At 48.1% G+C, this 24,838-nt stretch overlaps 1 protein-coding gene across 1 annotated transcript in view; it reads left to right on the top strand.

Moving 5' to 3' along the window:
* Nucleotides 1-18,575, top strand: part of tmem132e (transmembrane protein 132E) — a 102,371-nt gene extending 83,796 nt beyond the window's left edge. Inside the window, 9 exon segments of the mRNA XM_028967711.1 lie at nucleotides 2,737-2,877; nucleotides 5,549-5,741; nucleotides 8,552-8,695; nucleotides 12,893-13,098; nucleotides 13,189-13,285; nucleotides 13,287-13,301; nucleotides 13,303-13,467; nucleotides 14,104-14,298; nucleotides 15,803-18,575. Of these exon segments, the coding sequence (XP_028823544.1) occupies nucleotides 2,737-2,877; nucleotides 5,549-5,741; nucleotides 8,552-8,695; nucleotides 12,893-13,098; nucleotides 13,189-13,285; nucleotides 13,287-13,301; nucleotides 13,303-13,467; nucleotides 14,104-14,298; nucleotides 15,803-16,861 (2,215 nt within the window). The 3' untranslated portion in view covers nucleotides 16,862-18,575.
* Nucleotides 18,576-24,838: the final 6,263 nt, after the last annotated feature.

Here is a 24,838-nt window from a genome sequence, read left to right as displayed (position 1 = left end):
TTTATTAAAGTTCCGCAGCTCCTCCCATGATGCTACGTTCTGCTGCCCTTGTGTGTAGGTCAGGATTGCCAGGAGATGTTCCATGGAGGAGAAGAGTGGTCTGGAGGAGTTCAGGTAGATGGGTGAAGAGGAAGTAGATCCAGGTCATCAGTGGAGATCTTTTTAGTTGGCCTCTGAGGAGACTGCTGCAGTACACACACACTCACACACACCTGGGACAGGTGGAGCTCTGGAGGTGACGAAGGAGCAAGAAACCGTGGCTCCTCCCTGCAGATAACGGACACGTTGCCATGGGGACAGCCTGCTACGAGAGGGGGGATCTGAGGTCGACCCAGTTTCTTCACATGAAGGATTCAGATGCAGAACAATCCAGAAATTCCACAATTATGAGTTAATGAGTGCAGAAGACGAGGCCCTCCAGCCCACCTCCATCACCACCGCATGCCGATCTCGGTCCAGTCCTGTGTGTGTGTGTGTGTGGGGGGGGGGGTTCTGATGATTAGTATGTGTGCTGATTAGTAGACGTGTTTGTGTAGTTCGGTGATTAGTGTGTTTTTGTGATATTCTCTGAACAAGTAACGTTTTATTCTCCAGACGTCCTGTGGTGACGTTTTTCTTTTCATCAAATTTAAATCGAGTGTCCATCACGGCAGACCCGGGACGCGCCTCGTTTTGTTAAACCGTACTCACCTCAAATTGGAGGGAAATTGCTTCAGTTGTGGGGTCAACGTGTTGTGTGGACAATGTTCAGCCAGAACAGGGGTCAGGGGTCACATTCTGAGAGTTGCTGTTGTATCAGTTCCACGCCGGGATGTGGGCTGGTCAAGAATTTCTGCTGCATTTCGAAATTTGGACAACCAGGGAATTTTGGATCATGGGTCACAGTTAAAATGTGAGCCTTGAATTTTTATTTCTCATTTAAATTCTAACAGTAAAAAGATTCTTCCAGATTAATATACCTCGCCAGCCTCATTCTCCGTGTGGTGTCACCCAGAGTAAACAAGCTCAAGCTGCATCTGCTGTCCTGTCTCCTCCGTGCCAGTTAATATGAAGGGTCCAGTTTCCCTGCCGCTGTATTCAATGTAGAACCTGGGACACATTCATCAGAACGCATGTCGGTAGTGGGCGTGGTCACCTTCACTAGGAATTAAAGCGCCTGATAACCTGCATGTTGGTGTTGGTAGTGGGTGTGGTCATGTTGACTGGAATTAAAGCGCCTGATAACCTGCATGTCGGTAGTGGGCGTGGTCACGTTGACTGGAATTAAAGCGCCTGATAACCTGCATGTTGGTGTTGGTAGTGGGCGTGGTCACGTTGACTGGAATTAAAGCGCCTGATAACCTGCGTGTGGGTGTTGGTAGTGGGCGTGGTCACGTTGACTGGAATTAAAGCGCCTGATAACCTGCGTGTCGGTAGTGGGCGTGGTCACGTTGACTGGAATTAAAGCGCCTGATAACCTGCATGTTGGTGTTGGTAGTGGGCGTGGTCACGTTGACTGGAATTAAAGCGCCTGATAACCTGCATGTTGGTGTTGGTAGTGGGCGTGGTCACGTTGACTGGAATTAAAGCGCCTGATAACCTGCATGTTGGTGTTGGTAGTGGGCGTGGTCACGTTGACTGGAATTAAAGCGCCTGATAACCTGCATGTTGGTGTTGGTAGTGGGCGTGGTCACGTTGACTGGAATTAAAGCGCCTGATAACCTGCATGTTGGTAGTGGGCGTGGTCACGTTGACTGGAATTAAAGCGCCTGATAACCTGCATGTTGGTGTTGGTAGTGGGCGTGGTCACGTGGACTGGAATTAAAGCGCCTGGTAACCTGCATGTTGGTGTTGGTAGTGGGCGTGGTCACGTTGACTGGAATTAAAGCGCCTGATAACCTGCATGTTGGTGTTGGTAGTGGGCGTGGTCACGTTGACTGGAATTAAAGCGCCTGATAACCTGCATGTTGGTAGTGGGCGTGGTCACGTTGACTGGAATTAAAGCGCCTGATAACCTGCATGTGGGTGTTGGTAGTGGGCGTGGTCACGTGGACTGGAATTAAAGCGTCAGGTTCATTTTTGACGATGTTGATTGGAGGTCGTGGTTGATTGTGAGATAAGAGGCCGTTCTGAGTTGGTTCTTTACATGGTGGACGTCTTGTGGACGGTCATATATCTAAAAAGAGCTTTTCATTTCTTCAGCAGTCCATGTTGAAATATTTTTTGCTCACCGGCACCAGGTTCTTTCCTGTGGGAAAGCGCGGCAGTGCATCCAAATTTGGGAACCAGTGCAATGGGAAAAAGTGCATAAAGCCGGTTCCTACTTGGTTCTCACACGCCATGCGGTCCTCAGCGTTCCTAACTTCTGATCTTCAAATGTTGGTCCATCATCCTCCTCCCGTTCTCCTGTCCACCAACTGTTAACTCACCAGCTGTTCTACTGAGGTTCACGTAGAACATGCAGAAGGTTGATACCTTCACCATTAAATTGTCCATCCTTCAAAAAATAATCCTTCTTCTCCTCATTAATGGTCTGTTTAGTGAGTTTGAGGTTCTACCAGTTCATGACCTGCAGCTCACCCGCACAGAACAGAAGGTCAGAAAACCTGCTTCTCTATTAAAATCAGGGGGACAGAAGTAGGGTTCCCCAACAGGCTGCCACTGCTGGTTCCTCAGCTGTGAGAGTGTTTGCAGGTTTCTTCTGGACCTGGTTCTGTGTTCTTTTGTTCTGAGTCTGTTGTGATTTCTCTTTTTCAGAGTGAAAGCGAAGAAGGGGGTCAGCCTCCTCAGCACCAAGTCCCGCAGCCCCCAGTGGAACGTCAGGTGGGAGGTCCAGTCCGGGGCCAAACACTCCATCGCCACGGTAGACGTGGGCAGGAACAAGGCGCTGCAGTCCGGGTGAGAACACGGTTCCCTCCTGCACGGCCGTGGTGAGGACAGTCTTGGCAGAACCCAGAAGATTCTGAAACTGCTGCGAGACGTTCTGCTGTTCCATTTTAAGGAACCGTATAAAATGTTATTCAGTTTTACCGTATCTGGTACGGGATCAAAGTCACCACAAACCCCACTGAAGCACCGGTTCTCTGGTTCTCATGTGTAACAATAAGATTTTTTAATCATAATATCCAATTATAATATTGTCCATATCTGCCTCTTCCCATTTCTGGAGTCACTTGGGCAGGTGTTCCAGCGAATCCCCATCCGAGTGGTGGAACTGGGAAGGAGGCAGTATTACACTAACATAATATTCATATGTAATGGAGAACCCTGGAACCGCGGACTGGTGTCATTTCTACGTATTACATTGTTGTACGTGATGTTTCGGGCTCCTGCGGTTCTCCTCGTTCTCAAGTGAAGCAGATTTTTATCTATAAATTGACAATCTGCTCAAACACAGAACTTTCATGTCTGTTTCCTCACTGTGAGCCTGTGATAAACAAACTCCGCCCGCTGCGAGAAACAAACTCCGCCCGCTGCAGGATCTGGTCCTGGACCTTATTCAGGTCAGAGTCGTGTCTGGTCACATCGGCGGAAAGCAAAGAAAATAAAGAGGATTATGGAGAGATGAGACAAGAAGGAAAGATTAATAATCATACAGAAGGAGGAGGAGGAGCTTTATATTCTAATACGTTTCTGTAGCAGTGAAGCTGTTCTAGACTCTCAGCGTTTACACAGGTTCACTGACAAGTATATATATGTGTGTGTGTGTGTGTGTGTGTGTGTGTGTGTGTGTGAGTGTGTGTTAGATGATATTTACATACAACTGATTGGCAGCGGCGGCCTAGCTGGTAAGGAAGCAGACTTCCAGCAGGTCTGCACCACCATCCTCATAAATTCATTTCGGAGTTTTAGTAAATAAATGTCCACACTACAGCGGCTAGACTGTGTCATGGTGTAAATGATCACTTCTCAGCATCTTTTTCACACCTGGTCACTTCATGTGTCTCCAGGATCAGGTCAAGCCCCACAGCCTAAACCCCTCCCACTTCTGCTGAAACCCCTCCCCCTGCTGCCCGTTACGATTCCCTGCCAGAAATCAGATGGAACAAATTCAGTAAACAAACACAGAGAAGTCAGCAAGTCAGAAATTCATTTCAGTTTGCAAATCTAATATAAAACGATGAGTGTGGTGAACATTCATAGGACTGGTGCTAAATATGGTTTTATTTACTTTACTGTACTTAACAGACGCTTTTATCCAAAGGGACACCAGCAATTCTCATTCGGTTTCTATAGATTGTGAGTTTACTCACACTAAGATCCCTGATAAGGCCGAACCTGTCAGGAATAGAGCATGCTGGGAATTGTTAAGAGCTGGACGAAGAAAATATATATATAAGAAGATGAGGCGGCTGCCACGTTTTGGACCATCTGGAGGGGTTTTATGGTGACTGCAGAGGCTCCGGCCAGGAGAGAGTTACTATAGTCCAGTTTAGAGATGACCGCTGCCTGGACGAGGAGCCGCGTAGCCTGGTGCGAGAGAAAAGGCCGAATCTTGCGGATGTTGTAGAGAGTGAACCTGCAGGATCTGGAGATCGCAGCAACGTGATGGTTCAGACCCAGTTTTTTGGCTCTTTGCAGAGGTTCTGCTGAGGGGAGTAGGATCCGCGTGGCCGGTGCTGCTCTGCTGATTATTTTCTTGTTGTGTAATGTCCAGGCGTCCCCGTCACTGCTCGACGCCGGGAGATTTCACGCTCTGGAACCCGGCCGTGGCGGCACTGAGCCCTCAACTCGTGTGGAGTGGAGCTGGTATCGGTTCTTCACCAGAGTAATGAGGTTCTCCAGCAGACACTTAAAGAAATGAATCAGTGATAACCCCGTAATTAATTACTGCTTTAATTAAGGGAATTATGCGGGGGACCTGGTTCAGCGGGGCTGACGGCTGATTGGCTTAAAAGTGTTCTAATGACCTCGATGATCTCAGCACGTTCTGCATCTCGGTTCCCCGTGGAAGAACGGCGTCGGCAGTGGTGTCACAGTCCAGGAGACTGAGGCGTTCAGACAGAACTCATCTGGCCTGTCACTTCCCATCAGGCCTCCGCCCCGCCTCCATCTCCACTCATGTTCTGTTGTTATTTGTCTCTTTTCTGCTCCTCCTCGCGTTCCAAATATTGCGCTTGGCACGTATCAGTGGAGCTGGAGGTTATCTGTCTTGATGTTTACAGGAACCTACACCTGACTTCTTCACTCCGGTGTCCCAGTAGCACAATAAAAGCCTGTCCCTGTGTGTACAGCGCTGATCTTCTGCAGAACATTTCTATTTCCACTGCGGCACCATGAGCTCAGCCCCACCAGGAACGGTGGAGGAACATCAGCTGTGGGCGTAACCATCATATTTTGTTCTTGAACTCGGTTCCTGCTGAGAAGATGTAATGAGGGCCGAGTGATACGCAGGCATGTTCACAAGCTGCTTCATCCGTAGTGAAGTGGCTGTGGGTTAAGCAGGAGTGGAGAACTTCCTCCGGTTCCTCGCGGCCCTGATGTCTGCGTGTGTGTAAATGATTCGCCGTCTCTCATTACGCCGGCGTGTAATTGATCGTGTTCTCTTGTCTTTTGATTGTCCCTCCAGGGACGTTTCTGCCAGTGTGGAACTCATGCAGCTGGATTTCGAGATGGAGAACTTCACCAGCCAGTCTGTGACCAGAAGAATCAACTGGAACGTGGATTACCAGGGCGAGTACCAGCCTCCAGAGCCTGAGAAGGTGGTGACGGAGCTGACGGTGGTGCAGAAGGACCTTCAGGCCATCATCCCCCTGTCTATGGTACCAGAGCGCCGCCGCTGATCCTCCTGAGTGGAAGCGTTGTTTACTTGTTTAGCTAATTAGCTAATTGAAGACCCGCAGCGCTGTGTGCTTGTAATGAGGGGGATTTATCAGGCAGCGCGCCGGCGGGGACACGCCCCTCACAGGTCACCGGCGACACCTGATTATCCCGCCATTCCGATTCAGCAGCTCCGCCGGCCACACGCTCCCACAGGCCACCGGGTCAGAGTTCAGAGGTCGATCCAGCAAGCCACTGCGGTGACGCCTGGTTCTTACCCACAAAATAAACAATCAGCACCGTTTAAAGGATTCATTTTCATCTTCCTTACCGTTCAGGAAGGGGTGTGTCTGTGCGTGTGTGTGTGTGTGTGCGTGTGTCTGTGTGTGTGCATGTGTGTTTATATACATGTTTGTGTGCGTGTGTGTGTGTCTGTGCGTGAGTGTGTTTGTGTGTCTGTGCTTGTGTGTGTGTCTGTGCGTGCGTGTCTGTGTTTGTGTGTGTGTGCGTGTCTGTTTGTGTGTGTGTTTGTGTTTATGTGCGTGTGTGTGTCTGTGTGTGTGCATGTGTGTTTATATACATGTTTGTGTGCGTGTGTGTGTGTCTGTGCGTGAGTGTGTTTGTGTGTCTGTGCTTGTGTGTGTGTCTGTGCGTGCGTGTCTGTCCGTGTGTCTATGTTTGTGCATGTGGGTGTCTGTGTGTGTGTGTCTGTGCATGAGTGTCTGTCTGTGTGACTGTGTTTGGGCGTGTGTGCATCTGTGTGTCTGCTTGTGTGTGTGTGTCTGTGTGTGCGTGTGTGTGTCTGTGCATGCGTGTGTCTGTTTGTGTGTGTGTGTGTCTGTGTGTCACCTGATGTCCCTTGTCACACCGCCCTTCAGCACAGTGTCCTGTCTACACACACCTGGTCAGCATGCGTGTGTGAGTGTGTGTAAATGAGGTTGTCTTGGTGTGTATGACTGTGAGTGTGTCTTCTGCCCCCTCACAGCTGCAGTCTGGACACAGTTATTGTCCAGCGTCCTCCACCGTCTCCCAGATCCTTATTAAGGGGAGTGGTGGTGTCGGCTCTCGTCCTCCTTCTCTCCCCCGCTGCGCCATAAATAAAACATGGCCGCCTTTTTAGCATGGCCGATGGCGGGCGGCGGCCCACCCGCATGGAGGAAACGCGGCCCTCCATCATCCTGCTGGCAACCGGACGAATTCCCCAGGAAGAGACAGGTGGAGTGATGGATGTTCCTTAACGTGCGCCGTGGGGACATGTTGACCTCCCCCGGACTCCGCCTCCAGTGTTTACTGGCTCCCGGCGTCAGGGTGAAAGGTCGTCCACATCTGCTTTCCCGCCACTGTAATGCAGCGCAGATGCAGAGTTCTAGTGAAGGAACGTCCAGCCATCAGGGACGCGAGTTCGCTGCTGCAGCTGCACGCGGGTGAAATAATGAGCAGCAGGGCGGAGAGGAGCTGCACTAATTAACTAACGCATGAAATGACTCTTTTATTCACCTTGGATGGGAATTGTGTTCCTGTTCTGGACCGGTGACGCGTCAACGAAGACTGCTGAGAAGAGGGCGTGTCCTCTAGTGTTGTTTTTATCAATGAAATTTATCATGAAATTTCCTCGTCAACAAATCTTTTTGTCGTGACTGAAACGATACAGAACAAAATATAAAAGCTGGTCATGTGACAATAACTAACAAAATATATCATGTGGTGGTAGGTTCTAGATATATGGTGGAGGGTGGGTTATAGATATATGGTGGCGGGTTATAGATATATGGTGGTGGGCTATAGATATATGGTGGAGGGTTATAGATATATGGTGGTGGGTTATAGATATATGGTGGTGGGTTATAGATATATGTTGGTGGCGGGTTCTAGATATATTTACATTTACAGTATTTACCAGACGCCCTTATCCAGACCAGACGCCCTTATACAGTCAGTAGTTACAGGGACAGTCCCCCCTGGAGACACTCAGGGTTAAGTGTCTTGCTCAGGGACATGATGGTAGTAAGTGGGATTCGAACCTGGGTCTTCTGGTTCATAGGCTAGGCTACTACACCCCTACACCCATGTAATACATATAATCGAATTATAAATTGAATGTGTGTCAATAAATATGGAATAAATCCAAGCATCTTTCATGTCTGGAATGGATGTTGAGTATTCTTGAGTCTATAAGGTACTAATAATATAATAATAATAATATAACCTTGTATGTTTTTTTGTGTGTTCTACTTTATACTTATAATGACTGGATTAAATAGAACTGGGTGTAATAGTTTTTCTAGACTAAAACTAGACTAAAATCTTCATGGACTAAAATAATAGCTGAAACAGGAAGTGGCTGTCTGCTAGTTACCGGTATGTTGGAGATGAACTAACTACCCACCAGCCCCTTTCTGTTGGTGTGACACTCAGAACTTAATGGTGTGACACATGAACTGAAATGCATCAGGGGAATGGGTGTAAAAGTGACTTTTCTGCTGTTGTCCATGTTAGAATTGTGTAGAGATGCACCGTCCTGCTCCTGCTGTGTGTTTTCTGGTCTTGATGCTGCTCGTTTGCTGCTGTGTTTTGCTCTGGATGCTCATTTCCTCCCCTGTCGAGATCTTGATGAATCTGGGATTTTGTGGGTAAGACAGAAGTGACTTGGTTGCAGAGTTATTTTTCTCTCGAGAACGGGAACATTTTTAAATCCACATGCAGTTCACTTTGTTTTCATGAACACATCTTGACTTCTTTCAGAAGTAAAAGTCTTTCATGCTAGACGGTGTTTGAAGTGTCGAGTTTCACTTCTCCTTCCACCCTCCCGCAGGACACAGAGATCATAAACACGGCCGTCCTGACCGGCAGAACCGTGGCCATCCCCGTCAAGGTGGTGTCCATAGAAACGAGCGGCGTCATCACCGACATCTCCACCTCGGTGGAGTGCAAGTCGTCCAACGAAGACATTGTGAAGGTACGCAGAGCATGTGGGGGTGGGGCGTGGGCGGGGTCACAAACACCAGCATACACTGTTCAGAGCAAGTGGCCACGTTGATTGGTTGATGAAGGAGGTGGGCGTGGTTCAGGGAACAAATCAGGAAGGTGCTGAGATTGAGAGACTTTTGGTGACGGAGCATCACGATGTACATATTAAAAAACTCAATCTTTAATATTATAGTTACAGAAATTGCGTCCCAGCTCTGGGAATTTCTTTATCTTCGTATAATGAAGAATTTGTTCAGTTATCAGTAGGTTATATGATCTGCCCAATAATCTCCCCTTCACCGCTGTGATAAATGAGTGCGAGGAAACGACTCTTAAAAACTGATGAACTGATCATCTCGGAGATCCGTTCATCAAAATCAGCCCCCCACTGAGCTGCTCAGGGCCTTTTTTTCCATTTCATGAAGAGCGTCTGGAGATCGAGAGCAGGAGGTGCATGGGCCACTTTGACTGTAAAACTGCTGGGTGTAAATAAAATCCTCTACTGTGGGGACTGCGGCTTTTCATCAGCAGACATCAGCGGGCGTCTTGTTAAAATTCGAACTGACGGAGCAAAACGGGACGTCCAGCAGGAGAAGCTGCAGCAGGGTGCAGAATGGGAGAAACTGAACAACCTCCACCCAACATGGAGAAAATATTAATACACAATCTGCAAGTACCAGGCAAACATCCGTGTGAAATCTCCCTACTTGTATAAGAATCCTGAAAAGGACTTTTTATGCCACAAAAGTCATCATTATTTTAGACTAAAGCAGATTAAAAATGTCCACATTCAGCTGAAGACCAGGATCCCCCTGCCTACAGGTGCAAGATCTGCTGCAGGGAACATTTGAATTATAGATTTTCTTTAAATAATCATGAAAATGTTGCCAGTGACGTGGGATCCATTGGCTGGTTAATCTCCTCCTTGCTGCTGGAGATCAATAACAGATCTTTCATTCGTTCATTTTTTATTATGTGTGAAGACGGTAATACTAATATAAAAACTATTTCCAGTTACGCTTTTATTGCTCAAGGTTCTAACACAGCCAATAATTTCTGTATGAAAATTTAGCTCATAGCTTTTGATTCGCGCGGACATAAAATGCAGGAAACGCACTCAGGGCTGTAATTGGATTTTGACATAAACACCCTCCGTGTGATTCAGCAGCTCTTCTTGTATAAAAGCAGTGTACACGATGAAATATAGGGTATTTCTATTAAAAATGATAAAATGTATGATTCAGCAGCAGCTCTTCTTATATAAATACAGTGAAATATATTCCTTTTATATAATAAATATAATATATATGGTGCAGCAACGGCTCTTTTTATATATATAGAGTGAAATATAGTCCTTTCATATAATGAATATAGTATATATGGTGCAGCAGTGGCTCTTATATAAATACAATGTACACGATGAAAAATAGGGCTTTTATATAATAAATATAAAATGTATGGTGTAGCAACAGCTCCTTATATAAATACAGTGAAATATATTCCTTTTATATAATAAATATAATATATATGGTGCAGCAACGGCTCTTTTTATATAAATAGAATGAAATATATTCATTTTATATAATAAATGTAACATATATGCTCCAGCAACGGCTCCTCTTATATAAATAGAGTGAAATATAGTCCTTTTATATAATAAATATAAAATGTATGGAGTAGCAGCAGCTCTTCTTATGTAAATAAAGTGAAATATAGGCCTTTTATATCATACAAATAATATATATTGTACAGCAACGGCTCTTTTTATATAAAAGCAGTGTACACAATGAAATATAGGGCATTTATATAAAAAATGTTAAATGTATGATGCAGCAGCGGCTCTTCTTATGTAAATACAGCGTATACGATGAAATACAGGCCATTTATATAAGAAATATATTTTATATGATGCAGCGGCGGTGGATGTTGCAGCTGCTCTGGGTCGGGTGGAGTCCGGTTTGCTTGCCTGCTTTGCCACTGAGCTTCTGAGGCTAATACAGGATGAGTCCTTCAAGCCGGGCTGTACACGAGTCCTGACAGTTCAATAAAACACTCCCTGGAATACAAAGAAGCTGCGTATACACACACACACATACACACATACACAGGCTTTCTTTATTTCTCTTTACATGCCCACATGGTGACCAGTTGAGCTCCAGTGCAGAGAGGAGTTTTACTGGGCCACCGTGTTTGTAGATTTATTAATATTGGAGCTTCTTTACATTTTTTGATTTCTTTAATTTATTAATTTTGTTCTTGGAACACATGACATGTATGTGATTCTCACCTTATAATGGATATTGCCTTGCATTTTTGTCAATCTATTAAAACACACTCTTGCCACAAGGCCCGGCTGCACAGCATCTTGTCTAAACTGTAAAATTGCAGGTTTACAATCAATGTGCTGATAGAGGAAAGAACAGAACGTTGAAGAAGCGAAGTGATGTGGGAGAAAAGCTGCGGCCACGCCTCAGACTCGATTTTCTCCTCTCCTGCTGGAGATTACTGCCTGGGTGGACAGTGAGGGCCTTGATGAAAGGGGATTGTTGTCTGACGAACAGAAGCACATTTCCAGGGCGGCAGGGGGGGCGCTGGATTCAGGTTGTAGGGCTTTGTATCTGTGATTCGTCTCAAATGAATTTATGGCCCCATTGTGCTGTTCCAGCCATCCATGCATGCGCATGCATGCATTTATACAGCTCTATTAATGCTGAGAGTGTGTGTGTGTGTGTGTGTGTGTGTGTGTTTGTGTTTCAAGTTATAGACACGTTTCTGTTCCCACTAAAAGTGTTTCTGTGGAAAGGCTGTAGATTTAATGTAGTTTGTGTGATGAGTGGAGATGTCCGCATCCGTGTGAGTGTGTGTGTGTGTGTGTGTGTGTGTGTATATGTGTGTTTGTCTGCTGTAATTGGTGTAAAGATGCCTGCGGGCCTCCAGCCCTGCCGTGGCGTGACTCCGCCCTCTTCATCTGCTACCATTCAGCAAAGTGGCACAACAGATTCGTAAGATTCGCCACCAGACAAGAGTCCACTGTCACCATCCTGCCATCGCTGGTACACGGAGGTGAAACCAGACACTTTCACACCGGTCATAACTCAACTGGAGGTGTGCGGCTGGACCACCAAGAGTTTCCATTTCTTCACGTGTTCTTCAGCTGTGACTGGATGAATTCTGAATCACGGCCCACCGCATATCTTCATCTGTATATCTTCATCGCATATCTTCATCGTATATCTTCATCTGTATATCTTCATCGCATATCTTCATCGTATATCTTCATCTGTATATCTTCATCTGTATATCTTCATCTGTATATCTTCATCGCATATCTTCATCTGTATATCTTCAACGCATATCTTCATCTGTATATCTTCATCTGTATATCTTCATCTGCATATCTTCATCTGTATATCTTCATCGCATATCTTCATCTGTATATCTTCATCGCATATCTTCATCTGTATATCTTCATCTGTATATCTTCATCTGCATATCTTCATCTGTATATCTTCATCTGCATATCTTCATCTGTATATCTTCATCTGCATATCTTCATCTGTATATCTTCAACGCATATCTTCATCGCATATCTTCATCTGCATATCTTCATCTGTATATCTTCATCTGCATATCTTCATCGCATATCTTCATCTGCATACCTGCTCATTTACCTTCCATCGTGGATGTGTGTAGCAGGTTGACAGCACAGAAGGTCACAATGAAAGATATTTCACCAATCTTTCTGAAGTGAAGTAGTGAAGTGATTGTCACATGTGATACACAGCAGCACAGCACACGGTGCACACAGTGAAATTTGTCCTCTGCATTTAACCCATCACCCTGAGTGAACAGTGGGCAGCCATGACAGGCGCCCGGGGAGCAGTGTGTGGGGACGGTGCTTTGCTCAGTGGCACCTCAGTGGTACCTTGGCAGATCGAGACTCGAACCGGCAACCTTCTGATTACGGGGCCGCTTCCTTAACCGCTAGGCAACCACTGCCCCAATTATTATCTATCAATAATAAATCAGCCACGAATCAGTAATTGTTGGATGCGGGGGATCCCGTGTTAGAACCGAAGTAAAAATGGAATTGGTTCCATCCCCTGGTCGCTTTTTATTACTCCTCTGATTACAGGTCCTTCAGAGCCTGGATAATTCCTCATTAGAACTTGCGCTCCGCCCGCAGGTCTCCATGAACTGCGACTACGTGTACGTGAACGGGAAGGAGACGCGCGGCTCCATGAACGGCCGCGTCATCTTCAGCTACGAGCACCTGAGCGCCCCGCTGGAGCTGACCGTCTGGGTGCCCAAGCTGCCCCTCCGGGTGGAGCTGTCCGACAGCCGGCTGAGCTTCATCAAGGGCTGGCGGGTGCCCATCTTACCCGAGCGCAGGTGAGAACAGCTGGTGAGACCCCACCTTGTTAAATAAGGCGGAGGTCAGAGGTCAGCCAGTCACAGTTCTCCTCTGCTGCGCCTCCTCAGGACAGCGAGGGACAGCGACGATGACGACGACGACGACCGCAGGCAGAACCGCGGCTGCACCCTGCAGTACCAGCGCGCCCAGGTGAAGGTGCTCACCCCAGTTCCACACCACCCTCCACCGAGGGCACCAACCAGGTCATCACCATGCTGGGTCCCGACTGGCAGGTGGACGTGACGGATCTGGTGCAGGACGCCCTGAAGGTGGCGGACCCTCGGGTGGCCGAGCTGGTGGACGGGACGGTGCTGGTGGGGCTGGAGCTCGGCTCTACGGTCCTGAAGGTGAGGAGTCCACGCCGTACTGAAGGGACGTGTCCCAGTCCCAGTGTTAGAGAAGCTAGTGTTTGTGGGCGGAGCCCTGCTTGTAACAGACGGTGATAGAGGAACATCATCGGTGGCCCCGCCCTGCGCATCTGCCAGGAAGTGGAGGAAGTGGAGGAGCTTCCAAGCGTTCTGGATGCAAAATGAAATGATTCAGAACAGCTGATCTCAGACTAGAAAAAGAAGCGATAATTTCGCCATCTTTCCCGTCTTTAATTCTGTTTCATTTCTGCAGCAACACTTTTATTTGCTGCGTATTTCAATCGAGAGTCTTCTCTGTGTGGACAGGATTTCATCATGTCCTCGGTGTTCCACCTGAGTTACCCACTCAGCTCCTCCCTTCGTTTGGTCACCCGTGGGCCTGAAACGTTGAGAAGGACAGGAAGTGGAGAGGAAGTGGAGAGGAAGTGGAGAGGAAGTGGAGAAGCCCTGAAATGAATTTGGAGCTTCCACTTCATTAACGCGTCTCAGATGACGACTCCACAGCGCCGCTGGTTTATTACTAGATTAGAGAGAGACATGGCGGTCGGCATCAGATGGAAATTTCTGGAGGAGATGGTCCGGAGGAGGTACGATCACGCTGTTTCTGGTCTGCAGGTGGAGTCTCCGCTGGCGGTGGACGCCGTGCTGGGAGAGGCGGCGTTCTCCGTGAACGATGAGAAGGTGTCGTTGTCGGAGCTCCGCGTTCACGCCATCTCTGGCCTGACGCTGTCCCTGCAGCCCAGTCCAGGAAACAGCCACACCATGGTGGCCAAGGCAGCAGGTCTGCAGACGCTCACGGCCCCCAAACAGGTACGTTCTTCCTCGTCTCTTCCGAAGATATGAACACCTGATTACCATGGCAACACATACAGTCTCTCCGAGGTCGGAATTGAAATGCTGGTCATGACAGCACTGTCACCCGTACTTCAGCCTGGACTGACGCGCTAACGTGTCCCAGCGGCTGTTAATCCGGCCTGGGGAGGGTTCGTCCATGACGGGGACGTCGAGCATGACGCCGGGTGTCAGCTGGCCGTTAGGAAGTGCCACGCTAATGCCACCCGACAGCTAACTGGAACAAACGGTTATAGATGTGCGGCGGCGCTAAACTCTGTACAGTAGGGAGGTGTCACATGGGCCACGAGGCCCAAATGCTGCGGGTTGGGCGCAGGGTGTTAAAGTGTTATTTAAATACCTGCTTTACAACTGTCCAAAAATACCATATAAAAATCTGAAATAGGAGACATAATCATTTTCATGATCGTTCTTAATCAACAAATATTCTCATATATACACACATATATATATATATATATATATATATATATAACACACACAGTCACACAATAAATGAGCATATGTAGACAAACATGCGTATTGATCTGCTGGGTTCCGTGTCTTGGCTCGGGGAACCCTGTCCAGTCAGCAGCGGCTGCTGCACTAAAAGCCACAGGCTGTCACCTTCAGCACTTGGCCACTCCAGGATTTAATTATCTTAATGTATTGTCGTAAGTGCAGTCTGTGGCGGCGCCATAAAGCAGCTCCGCCCGTCCGCCGCAGCGCTGCAGGAGGAGCCTTTTAAACCGCCGTCGTACACGCGCGTTGGTTTTTACATCTGACGGTAAAACGCCAGCCGGCCGCTCGTCCTAATGAAGCAGGAGGTAGGACGGCGCGGCGCGGCTTCACTCGGAACCGTTTCAGCACTGAAATCAGCCGTATCAAAGAGCCTCTTCATCATCACAAGCAGACATGATGAGGCCAGAAGGGAACTTGAAAGTTGGAGCGACCTTGGAAGAACTCGCCAGAAAACCTTCCCTTTCCACGCCAGACACCCGTCAGATGGATACGTTCATTCCGCCCAGCGGCTGGAGGCCAAGAGCCGGTGGTTCACCAGAGAGGGAGAGCAGTCCGCGGAACTTTAAAAGGGGGAGGAGCCACTCTCCACACTCCGGGTACACAGGGCGTGTCAGTAGTAGCCTAGTGGGTAGGACACTCGCCTGTGAACCAGAAGACCCAGGTTCAAACCCCACTTACTACCATCGTGTCCCTGAGCAGGACACTTAACCCTGAGTGTCTCCAGGGGGGGACTGTCCCTGTAACTACTGACTGTAAGTCGCTCTGGATAAGGGCGTCTGATAAATGCTGTAAATGTAAATGTAAATGCAGTAACCACACCCACCGGCAACACTGATGTACTATTTCCAGGTGCTCCCGGGTCAGAGAGGTCATGTGATCTGAAAGTGCAGGACAGGAGCTGAGGACGGGCGTGTTCTGTGTTCTGTGTGTGTAAATAATTCCTCTTATCTCGGTTTTTCAGGAGGCCACCTTGTCCTTCTGGATGTACTTCAGTGACAACACGGCAGCCCCCCTCATCCTTTATGACCCCAAGGACTATAACCTGAACACCTCCACCCTCGACGACAAGGTGGCCACCATATCCCAGGAGCCTCAGCAGCGCTGGCCCACCATCATGGCTGAAGGAGAGGGTGCAGGAGACGTGGTCCGGGTGGAAATAACCATATGTGAAGCCTGCCAGAAGACCAAGCGCAAGAGTGTCATTGGCAGCTCCCTGGTGTACGTGAAGGTCCGCTTTGGACCAGAGGAGGATTCTGAGGAAGACCCGGACAACGAGAGCGAGATCAGAGAGGCCGTCAACACTAGAGGACCCTTCATCGATCCGGATCTTCTTGGTGGAAGTTACGAACCATCCAACGAGCAGCCGGCGAGCGTTCCCATCGACTACACCAACTTCCCGACTGTCAGCGTCCACGAGGCGGCGACGGAGCCGGACGACGAGTTCATCCAGACGCCGCGCAGCATGACCGACCTGGAGATCGGCATGTACGCTCTGCTGGGGGTCTTCTGCCTGGCCATCCTGGTCTTTCTCATTAACTGCATCGTCTTTGTTCTCAAGTACCGTCACAAACGAATCCCCCCGGAGGGCCAGGCCAACATGGACCACTCCCACCACTGGGTGTTTCTGGGTAATGGACAGCCCCTGCGAGCCCAGACTGACCTTTCACCCCAGCAGGTGGAGAGTCCTAGCAACCCCCTAGAGGGGGTGCAGACATGTTGCCACGGCGACCACCACAGCAGCGGCAGCTCCCAGACCAGCGTCCAGAGCCAAGTGCACGGGCGTGGTGACGGAAGCTCTGGAGGGTCCACCAAGGACCACGGTGAGGAGGCCAACTCGCCCACCTCCAAACGCAAGCAGGTCAAGTTCACCACCTTCAGCACCCTCCCCACCGAGGAGCTGCCCTACAACTCCATCCCCATCGCCAACGAGGAGGACATTCAGTGGGTGTGCCAGGACATGGGCTTCCAGGACCCTGAGGAACTGCACGACTACATGCGCAGAATAAAGGACGTCGCCTAGCGGCCACGCCCGGCACGTTCTCACGACACTCCTTTCTACTTCTCTCTTTTTCACTCGAACGGAGGAACCTTTTCACAAACGACTGAGGCCAGTTCATCTGTTCCTGCTGGCTTTCCTTTGCACAGTGCGGCTCTCTCTCTCTCTACACCTTCACGCGTTTCTGGACGGTTCGAGGGACGAACGAGGGACGTTTTTACTGTTGACTCAGCTCGGAGCGTCGTGTCGGAGGGGCTTCATTTCACCACCACCATCTTAACAACCTTACCGCCATCCTTCTTTTATTATAGCTGTCCTTCTGTCCCCAGCGTTGGACATTGTCGAATCGCCTCCTCCTCTTTCTCTTCATTCCCCCTTCAGATTATACGCTTACGTTCCGTTCAGGTTCCGCCACGTTCCCTGCTTCAGCCGGTTGTCCCGTTAGAACCCAGAGAGCTCCTTTAAACAAGCGCCACGTGCACCACAGCTTCTGACCAGTCATCTCGTCCCACGGTTCTGCATGGAAGGCTAAACGAGGCACAATCAGCAATTTTCCTAAATTTGTAAATGTTTGTATTGTATTAATTATCTAATCAGACATAACCAGTAATAAAGGACATATGTTATCATGCATGCTGAAGCAGACCTGCCCCCTGGCCACTCCCACCTGTACATACGATGTCCAGCCATCTGGGAGGCGGGGCCACGCACTCCCACCTCTCTGTAGGTTAATATCGGACCGCAACGTGCTCGTCGCGATCAGGGCCAATAGCGAGCCGGATGGGACTAGAACGGCGAGATGGAGAGACACCGCCACTGAGGCGTGGCAGGAACTGGCTGTATGATTTCACCGTTTTAAACATTTTCCCACTCCCATTTCCCCCCTCCCACACAGATTTAGACTAGACGTCTCCATGCGCTGCATCCCACCTCCATGGACCAAAACGCCTCACTGCCGCTCATCCCTGCGCCACGCCCACATCAGCCCCGCCCACTGTGTCCCCGTCAGCTTTTCGGTGGGATTAAAGCAGTTGGTAGCAGTTGGCTCGACTCGTTCTAATGAGACTGAAGAACAACAGACTCCTTTACCTGGCGGCGTATGGGAAGAACCGCAGTGACATGTCGAGAACAGTTCTAGTTACCTTTAGTGAGACATTTGTGGTGTTTTATGAGTTGAATTGGGACCCCATCACCCCTAAATGAGTAGAATTTCAGGGATTTTGCTTCTTTTTCATTTTTACTTTGTGGAACCCTCACGAGTCGGGTAAACGTACCGTTACTACTCTCACAAAGAGGAACCATGTGTGACTTATGAGCTTTGAGGTAATGAAAGGTTGTGACTTAGTTTTGAGAGGTTCTAACAAGTTTATGTTCTCACGTTCTGTTGTGTCTCAAAATGAATGTATGACTCCCATCCACGTTCCTTTGGTTTGTTCTGTGTTCTGTTTAATTATCTCTACAGGTACAGTTCTGGCAACATATAATAATGTCTTTTTTTATGTTCTATGTCTGTTCTGTTCTACTCTTCATGTCCAATGTGTTGCTGTTCTTGCTCCTTTTTCAGCTTCTGAGCTGCTATTAGGAATCGCGAATGCGCGGGTCATGTGATTGATTCTCCCGAGCTGCACCCTGTGGAGATCCTCCTGTACAGAGCACTGTTCTACTTACTGTACCCCCCGAAAGCACTCTGTACCCCCTCAGTGTAAAAGAACTAAAGAAAATACAAACGCTCAGCTTCTGTCTTTTTCTTCTGTCGCACACTCACGTCCCACCGCCCGACTGCTGGTTCTTCTCATCCTGGTGTCTCTGCAGAACGTTTCACGGTAAAGTTAAACCTGCAGTTTTAGGTCCGGGCTGCTGTCGGCATGTTGCTATGGTTACGCTCTTTGTTTGGCTTCCTTTAAAAAAAGAACATCGGGTCCTTCTCAACCTTCTCACCAGCAGAATACAGAAAGCATGGAGAGAAACAACATGAGGAGATGAGAATACAGAATTCGAAAATAAAACTAAATATTAGCTATAACTAGCTTTAATGCTTTTATTATCAACCTGTGGTTCTGTGGTTCACAACCAGAGGTAGAAACATTGTTACTCCATCTCTTCCCGAAATCTCCATGATTGAGTTTAAGAGGTCGTGTTGTGGACTTCCAACTTCTTCTCCATGTAATAAGGAGGAATGTGCTTGAGAAGAGCTGCCATAATTTACCTTCCTTCTCTGGTGTAATCACATGATGCTCCTCAGGTGAAGGCTTCATGTGCTGTCAGCTGCTGAGGACGTGTGAGGCTCAGTGAATCATGCAAACGCAGCGTTTGGAGAACCGTGGTGTCAGAAAGTGTTAAAGTCAGATGGTGTGTAGTTTCATGTGAGGCGTGGTTGTGGATGGGGACCTGGTTCAGCTTCAGTCTGGGACATGAAGGGCTGAGCAGCCCAGCCTTTCATCCTTCCACAGCCTCTCGACATCAACAGCAAGCTGGTTAAAAATTCAGAGATCTGCGGCGTCCACAGTGCAGCTCTGACTTCCTGTCTGCTGCATTTCCAGAACGCTTTTTCCTAGAAAACGTTACTGAAAGTGACAGCAACGCCACCATGATCAGAGAGCACAGCCGAGTCCCTCTTCAGCAGCTTATTTTGTACATTAGTAGCTCCGCCTCATCAGAATGTTCAAGGCGGGCGTGTTCTACTTGGGGGGTGATAAATGTGTAACAGCACTTTCACAGGTTGTTTTTAAGCTGGACGCCGCGTTCCCACTGAGGGGCCCTGTCCTGAGAGTTGGGGGCTTCACCATCTGTCATTGGTGCAGAGAGGCTGAAGCTGCTTCTTCGAGTCTTGGTAGCTCTTCGAACTCGTAGCAGTGACCCACTTCCTGCCACGAGCCCTGTGAGTCATCACACCAATTCAGTCGTAACTAACTGTTCAGGACAATGACTGCAGCACCCGAGGGTTACACTTGTACAAGTTACACTCGTACTCGCGGCGGCAGCCGGACTCACGGTGCACTGCAGTTTTTAAAGAGTCCAAAAGAATCTTTCACAAGACAAGACCCCACATATACACAATATACCCTGCACACACTGTATATCCCACATATACACTATATACCCTGCACACACACTGTATACCCCACATATACACTATATACCCTGCACACACTGTATACCTCACATATACACTATATACCCTGCACACACACTGTATACCCCACATATACACTATATACCCTGCACACACTGTATACCTCACATATACACTATATACCCTGCACACACACTGTATACCCCAATATACACTATATACCTTGCACACACACTGTATACCCCAAATATACACTATATACCTTGCACACACACTGTATACCCCACATATACACTATATACCCTGCACACACACTGTATACCCCAAATATACACTATATACCCTGCACACGCACTGTATACCCCACATATACACTATATACCCTGCACACACACTGTATACCCCAAATATACACTATATACCCAGCACACACACTGTATACCCCACATATACACAATATACCCTGCACACACTGTATATCCCACATATACACTATATACCCTGCACACACACTGTATACCCCACATATACACTATATACCCTGCACACACTGTATACCTCACATATACACTATATACCCTGCACACACACTGTATACCCCAAATATACACTATATACCTTGCACACACACTGTATACCCCAAATATACACTATATACCTTGCACACACACTGTATACCCCACATATACACTATATACCCTGCACACACACTGTATACCCCAAATATACACTATATACCCTGCACACGCACTGTATACCCCACATATACACTATATACCCTGCACACACACTGTATACCCCAAATATACACTATATACCTTGCACACACACTGTATACCCCACATATACACTATATACCCTGCACACACACTGTATACCCCACATATACACTATATACCCTGCACACACACTGTATACCCCAAATATACACTATATACCCTGCACACGCACTGTATACCCCACATATACACTATATACCCTGCACACACACTGTATACCCCAAATATACACTATATACCCTGCACACACACTGTATACCCCAAATATACACTATATACCCAGCACACACACTGTATACCCCAAATATACACTATATACCCTGCACACACACTGTATACCCCACATATACACTATATACCCTGCACACACACTGTATACCCCAAATATACACTATATACCCAGCACACACACTGTATACCCCAAATATACACTATATACCCTGCACACACACTGTATACCCCAAATATACACTATATACCTTGCACACACACTGTATACCCCACATATACACTATATACCCTGCACACACACTGTATACCCCAAATATACACTATATACCTTGCACACACACTGTATACCCCACATATACACTATATACCCTATATACCTATATATATATATACACACACTGTATACTCCATATATACACTATAGTGTTAAGTAGGGCTCTTAACCTTAAAATAATGTGCAAATAAACATAAAAACTATATGTTATTTGAGGGAGAACCCATCTGCAAAAAGGACAGAAGCTTTAGTTGATGAGCAGCTGCACTGGTTGTTGGTGAATAGTGGAGGAGATGAAGAACGTCAGTGGAGCTTGATGGATGGTGGTTGGAAAAGCACTACGTGCCGTTTACCTGTTACCTGCCAATGAGTTGCAATTACTTGTGTTGCTGATCTATAACAGACAGGCCTTGAATTAGCCTGGTGCAGTGGAAGCATCTAATGGAATGAAGCTCTGCTGAGCAGTCAGTATAATGCTGATGAGTTCTGAGAATCACGAAAACTAGAGAGAGAATCTTTTAATACAGCCTTTAGTTTAAATGGTTTCTCTGTTGAAGCAGAAATACACTTCAGTCTGTTTTACTGAGACCAGCAGAGCCTTTATTCTGGGTTCATCCATCAAACTATTTCACCCAGACAGCAGCCCAGCTCAGCATGATGGGTAAATTCCTGACCTGCCCAGTTGGACGTGCTCCTGCTGAAGGTGCTGAGGGACCTGCAGTCCTGTGGATGGAGACCCTCTCACGCGCCTTTGTGAACATCATCAATTATGACTTTACATTTTACCTTTTCAGCATCTACCAGACGTCCTTATCCAGAGCGTCTTGCAGTCGGTAGTTACAGGGACAGTCCCCCCCTGGAGACACTCTTCTGGTTCAGAGGCTACTGCCACCCTAGTTCCAATTACAGTCCAGTAGAATACTTTAACCATCAATGTCATCTCTGTATTAATAATTACGTTAATTGTTTTTGTCAGTGGATCATTATTTTGCCAGATTATCTGTGAAGTCGTGAATAATTCATGGAGTTTATTTCCCTCGTAGATGAAGAACAGCAGGTAGTTGTGATATTAATGTAACGAGTACATATTTAACATGGCGTCATTAATTCATATTCTGCACAGGGGCTCCAGCTCCAGTCACTCAGCGACGATCTCCAGCCCGTCGGTCAGCGACTTCCGGACGTGAAACGGATTCATAATTCATGTTTTTGAACTTGCGGTGTAATTGGCCCGCGGGGTCAAGCGGTGCCGGTGTTTACAGTGAAATGTTCCGACAGGAGCTGAACTTGGGGTCTCCGTCATTTAGAACTCCACAGGGATCAGCGTCATGATCCATTTATTATTCACATCATCTATTTACTATTCACAAAGGACGTGGACGCCTGCACTTTATCGGGATTTACATACTAAAGTAACAGTGTATGGACTAAAATTACTGAATAAAATAATATGAGATAAACATTTAAACTAGTGGTGGCCTAGCGGTTAAGGAAGCGGCCCCGTAATCAGAAGGTTGCCGGTTCGAATCCCGATCCGCCAAGGTGCCACTGAGGTGCCACTGAGTAAAGCACCGTCCCCACACACTGCTCCCCGGGCGCCTGTCATTGTGCCCACTGCTCACTCAGGGTGATGGGTTAAATGCAGAGGACAAATTTCACTGTGTGAAATATTTGTTCAATACCCAGTATTTTAAAAATGGATCTGGTGTGTGTGTGTGTGTGTGTGTGTGTGTGTGAGTGTGTGTGAGTGTGTCTGAGTGAGTGTGTGCGTGCATGAGTTTGTGTGTGCACGTGAGTGTGTGTGTGTGAGTGAGTGTGTGAGTGTGTGTGTGTGAGTGAGTGTGTATATGTGTGTGAGTGTGTGTATATGTGTGTTAGTGTTTGAGTGTGTGTGTGAGTGTGTATATGTGTGTGAGTGTTTGAGTGTGTGTGTGTGTGTGTATATGTGTGTGAGTGAGTGTGAGTGTTTGAGTGTGTGTGTGTGAGTGTGTGTGTGTGTGTGTGTGTGAGTGTGTATATGTGTGTGAGTGAGTGTGAGTGTTTGAGTGAGTGTGTTTCTCGGTTCCTGATGCCTGTTCTCCAGCGTGAGTAAGAACCGCGTGCATCCATGCATGCAGCCTATTACAGTGTGAGGTTGGCGTGGGTCTCGTGTGGGTCAGTGACTGGCAGCGTCTTCGCGTTCGTCTCCACGAGGTTCTAATTTTGATTATTGGAGCCCAAGGCTCTGGCAGCATGAATATTGATGGGCGGAAGTGGCGCATACGTTCTAAAAAGAGGAGAAGGTAGAACACAGTTCAGTGAGCCGCTCGCCATGGGCCTGATCAACCTAATTGGTGGATGAAAGAGCAGCGGCAGCGGGCGGGCGGGGCTGTGAGGGTTTGGACTTCAGTCAGACCTCCACCCAGCTTCTGTCCATAACGTCCACATTTATTTCATTAGTGAAAGTGACACGAAAGTGACGTGATTGTCATTTTGCAACACTGCAGCGCAGCACACGGTGACACGTGTCCTCTACATTTAACCATCAAGAGCAGTGGCGGCCATGACAGGCGCCCGGGGAGCAGTGTGTGGGGACGGTGCTTTGCTCAGTGGCACCTCAGTGCCACCTTGGCGGATCAGGATTCGAACCGGCAACCTTCATATTACGGGGCCGCTTCACAGCCACTTCACAGCCATATTCATTGTATCTTGGTGTAATTAAGCTTTTTTAGATGATAATATTCCCGCAGAGGCCCACTGACTAATTGAATAAGAGATTAAAAGACCTCCCGTTGCTCCAGATGATTTTGCATGATTATCCTGGTCGACCTTCACAGATGTGAAGAGCCGAACCGTCTGTCCGGTACGCGAGAGCCGGCGGAACGGCTGCGGTGCCGGAGCTGCGTTCTTGGGGTCGGTATTTATGGGATTTCCTGCAGAAGCGGGAGATGGATGAGTGTTGTGCTGTGCTGACGAAGCTGCTTTTTCTGGACGCTCGCTCGCACCTCAGCAGATGGCGAGTGGGACGCTGTGACATATGGTGGTGAGATATGGACGATGACATATTGATAATAGACGGAGCTGTTCATGCTGGGGGGGTCGCATCCGTGTTTTCATGTTATGTAAAAATCTGTAATGAAACTGTTTACTGTTAGTCTGGAGGTGTTTATCTCCATGGCAACACAACACTCGGTTCCGCCACATTACTGAACAGCGGCGTGTCGGGGACTTTCATATTCCCGGTGCGTCGCGGTGCGTGACATCACTGCAGAAACGGTTAAAGATCCTCCGACGTTCCCGTCATTTACTGTAAATCCAGCCTCAGTCAGGTGATGCTGGGGGAACAAAGGGGCGTGGTCATACGGAACGCCCCGGCTCCGCCTCCACGAGGCGCACGGCCTGGCCAGGCCATGGCGCCGCCCAGAACAATGCTGTAGAAGAAGGCGCGCCAGCACCCCGAGTTTCTCCACAGCTCCGTCCCTGTAGAAGAAGGGGCGCCAGCACCCCGAGTTTCTCCACAGCTCCGTCCCTGTAGAAGAAGGGGCGCCAGCACCCCGAGTTTTTCCACAGCTCCGTTCCTGTAGAAGAAGGCGCGCCAGCACCCCGAGTTTCTCCACAGCTTCGTTCCTGTAGAGGAAGGGGCGCCAGCACCCCGAGTTTATCCA

The sequence above is a fragment of the Denticeps clupeoides genome, unplaced genomic scaffold, assembly GCF_900700375.1.
Source record: "Denticeps clupeoides unplaced genomic scaffold, fDenClu1.1, whole genome shotgun sequence".
Classification (NCBI taxonomy): domain Eukaryota; kingdom Metazoa; phylum Chordata; class Actinopteri; order Clupeiformes; family Denticipitidae; genus Denticeps; species Denticeps clupeoides.
The sequence above is the reverse complement of the archived record's forward strand: the minus strand, read 5'-3'. Positions and strand labels throughout refer to the sequence as shown.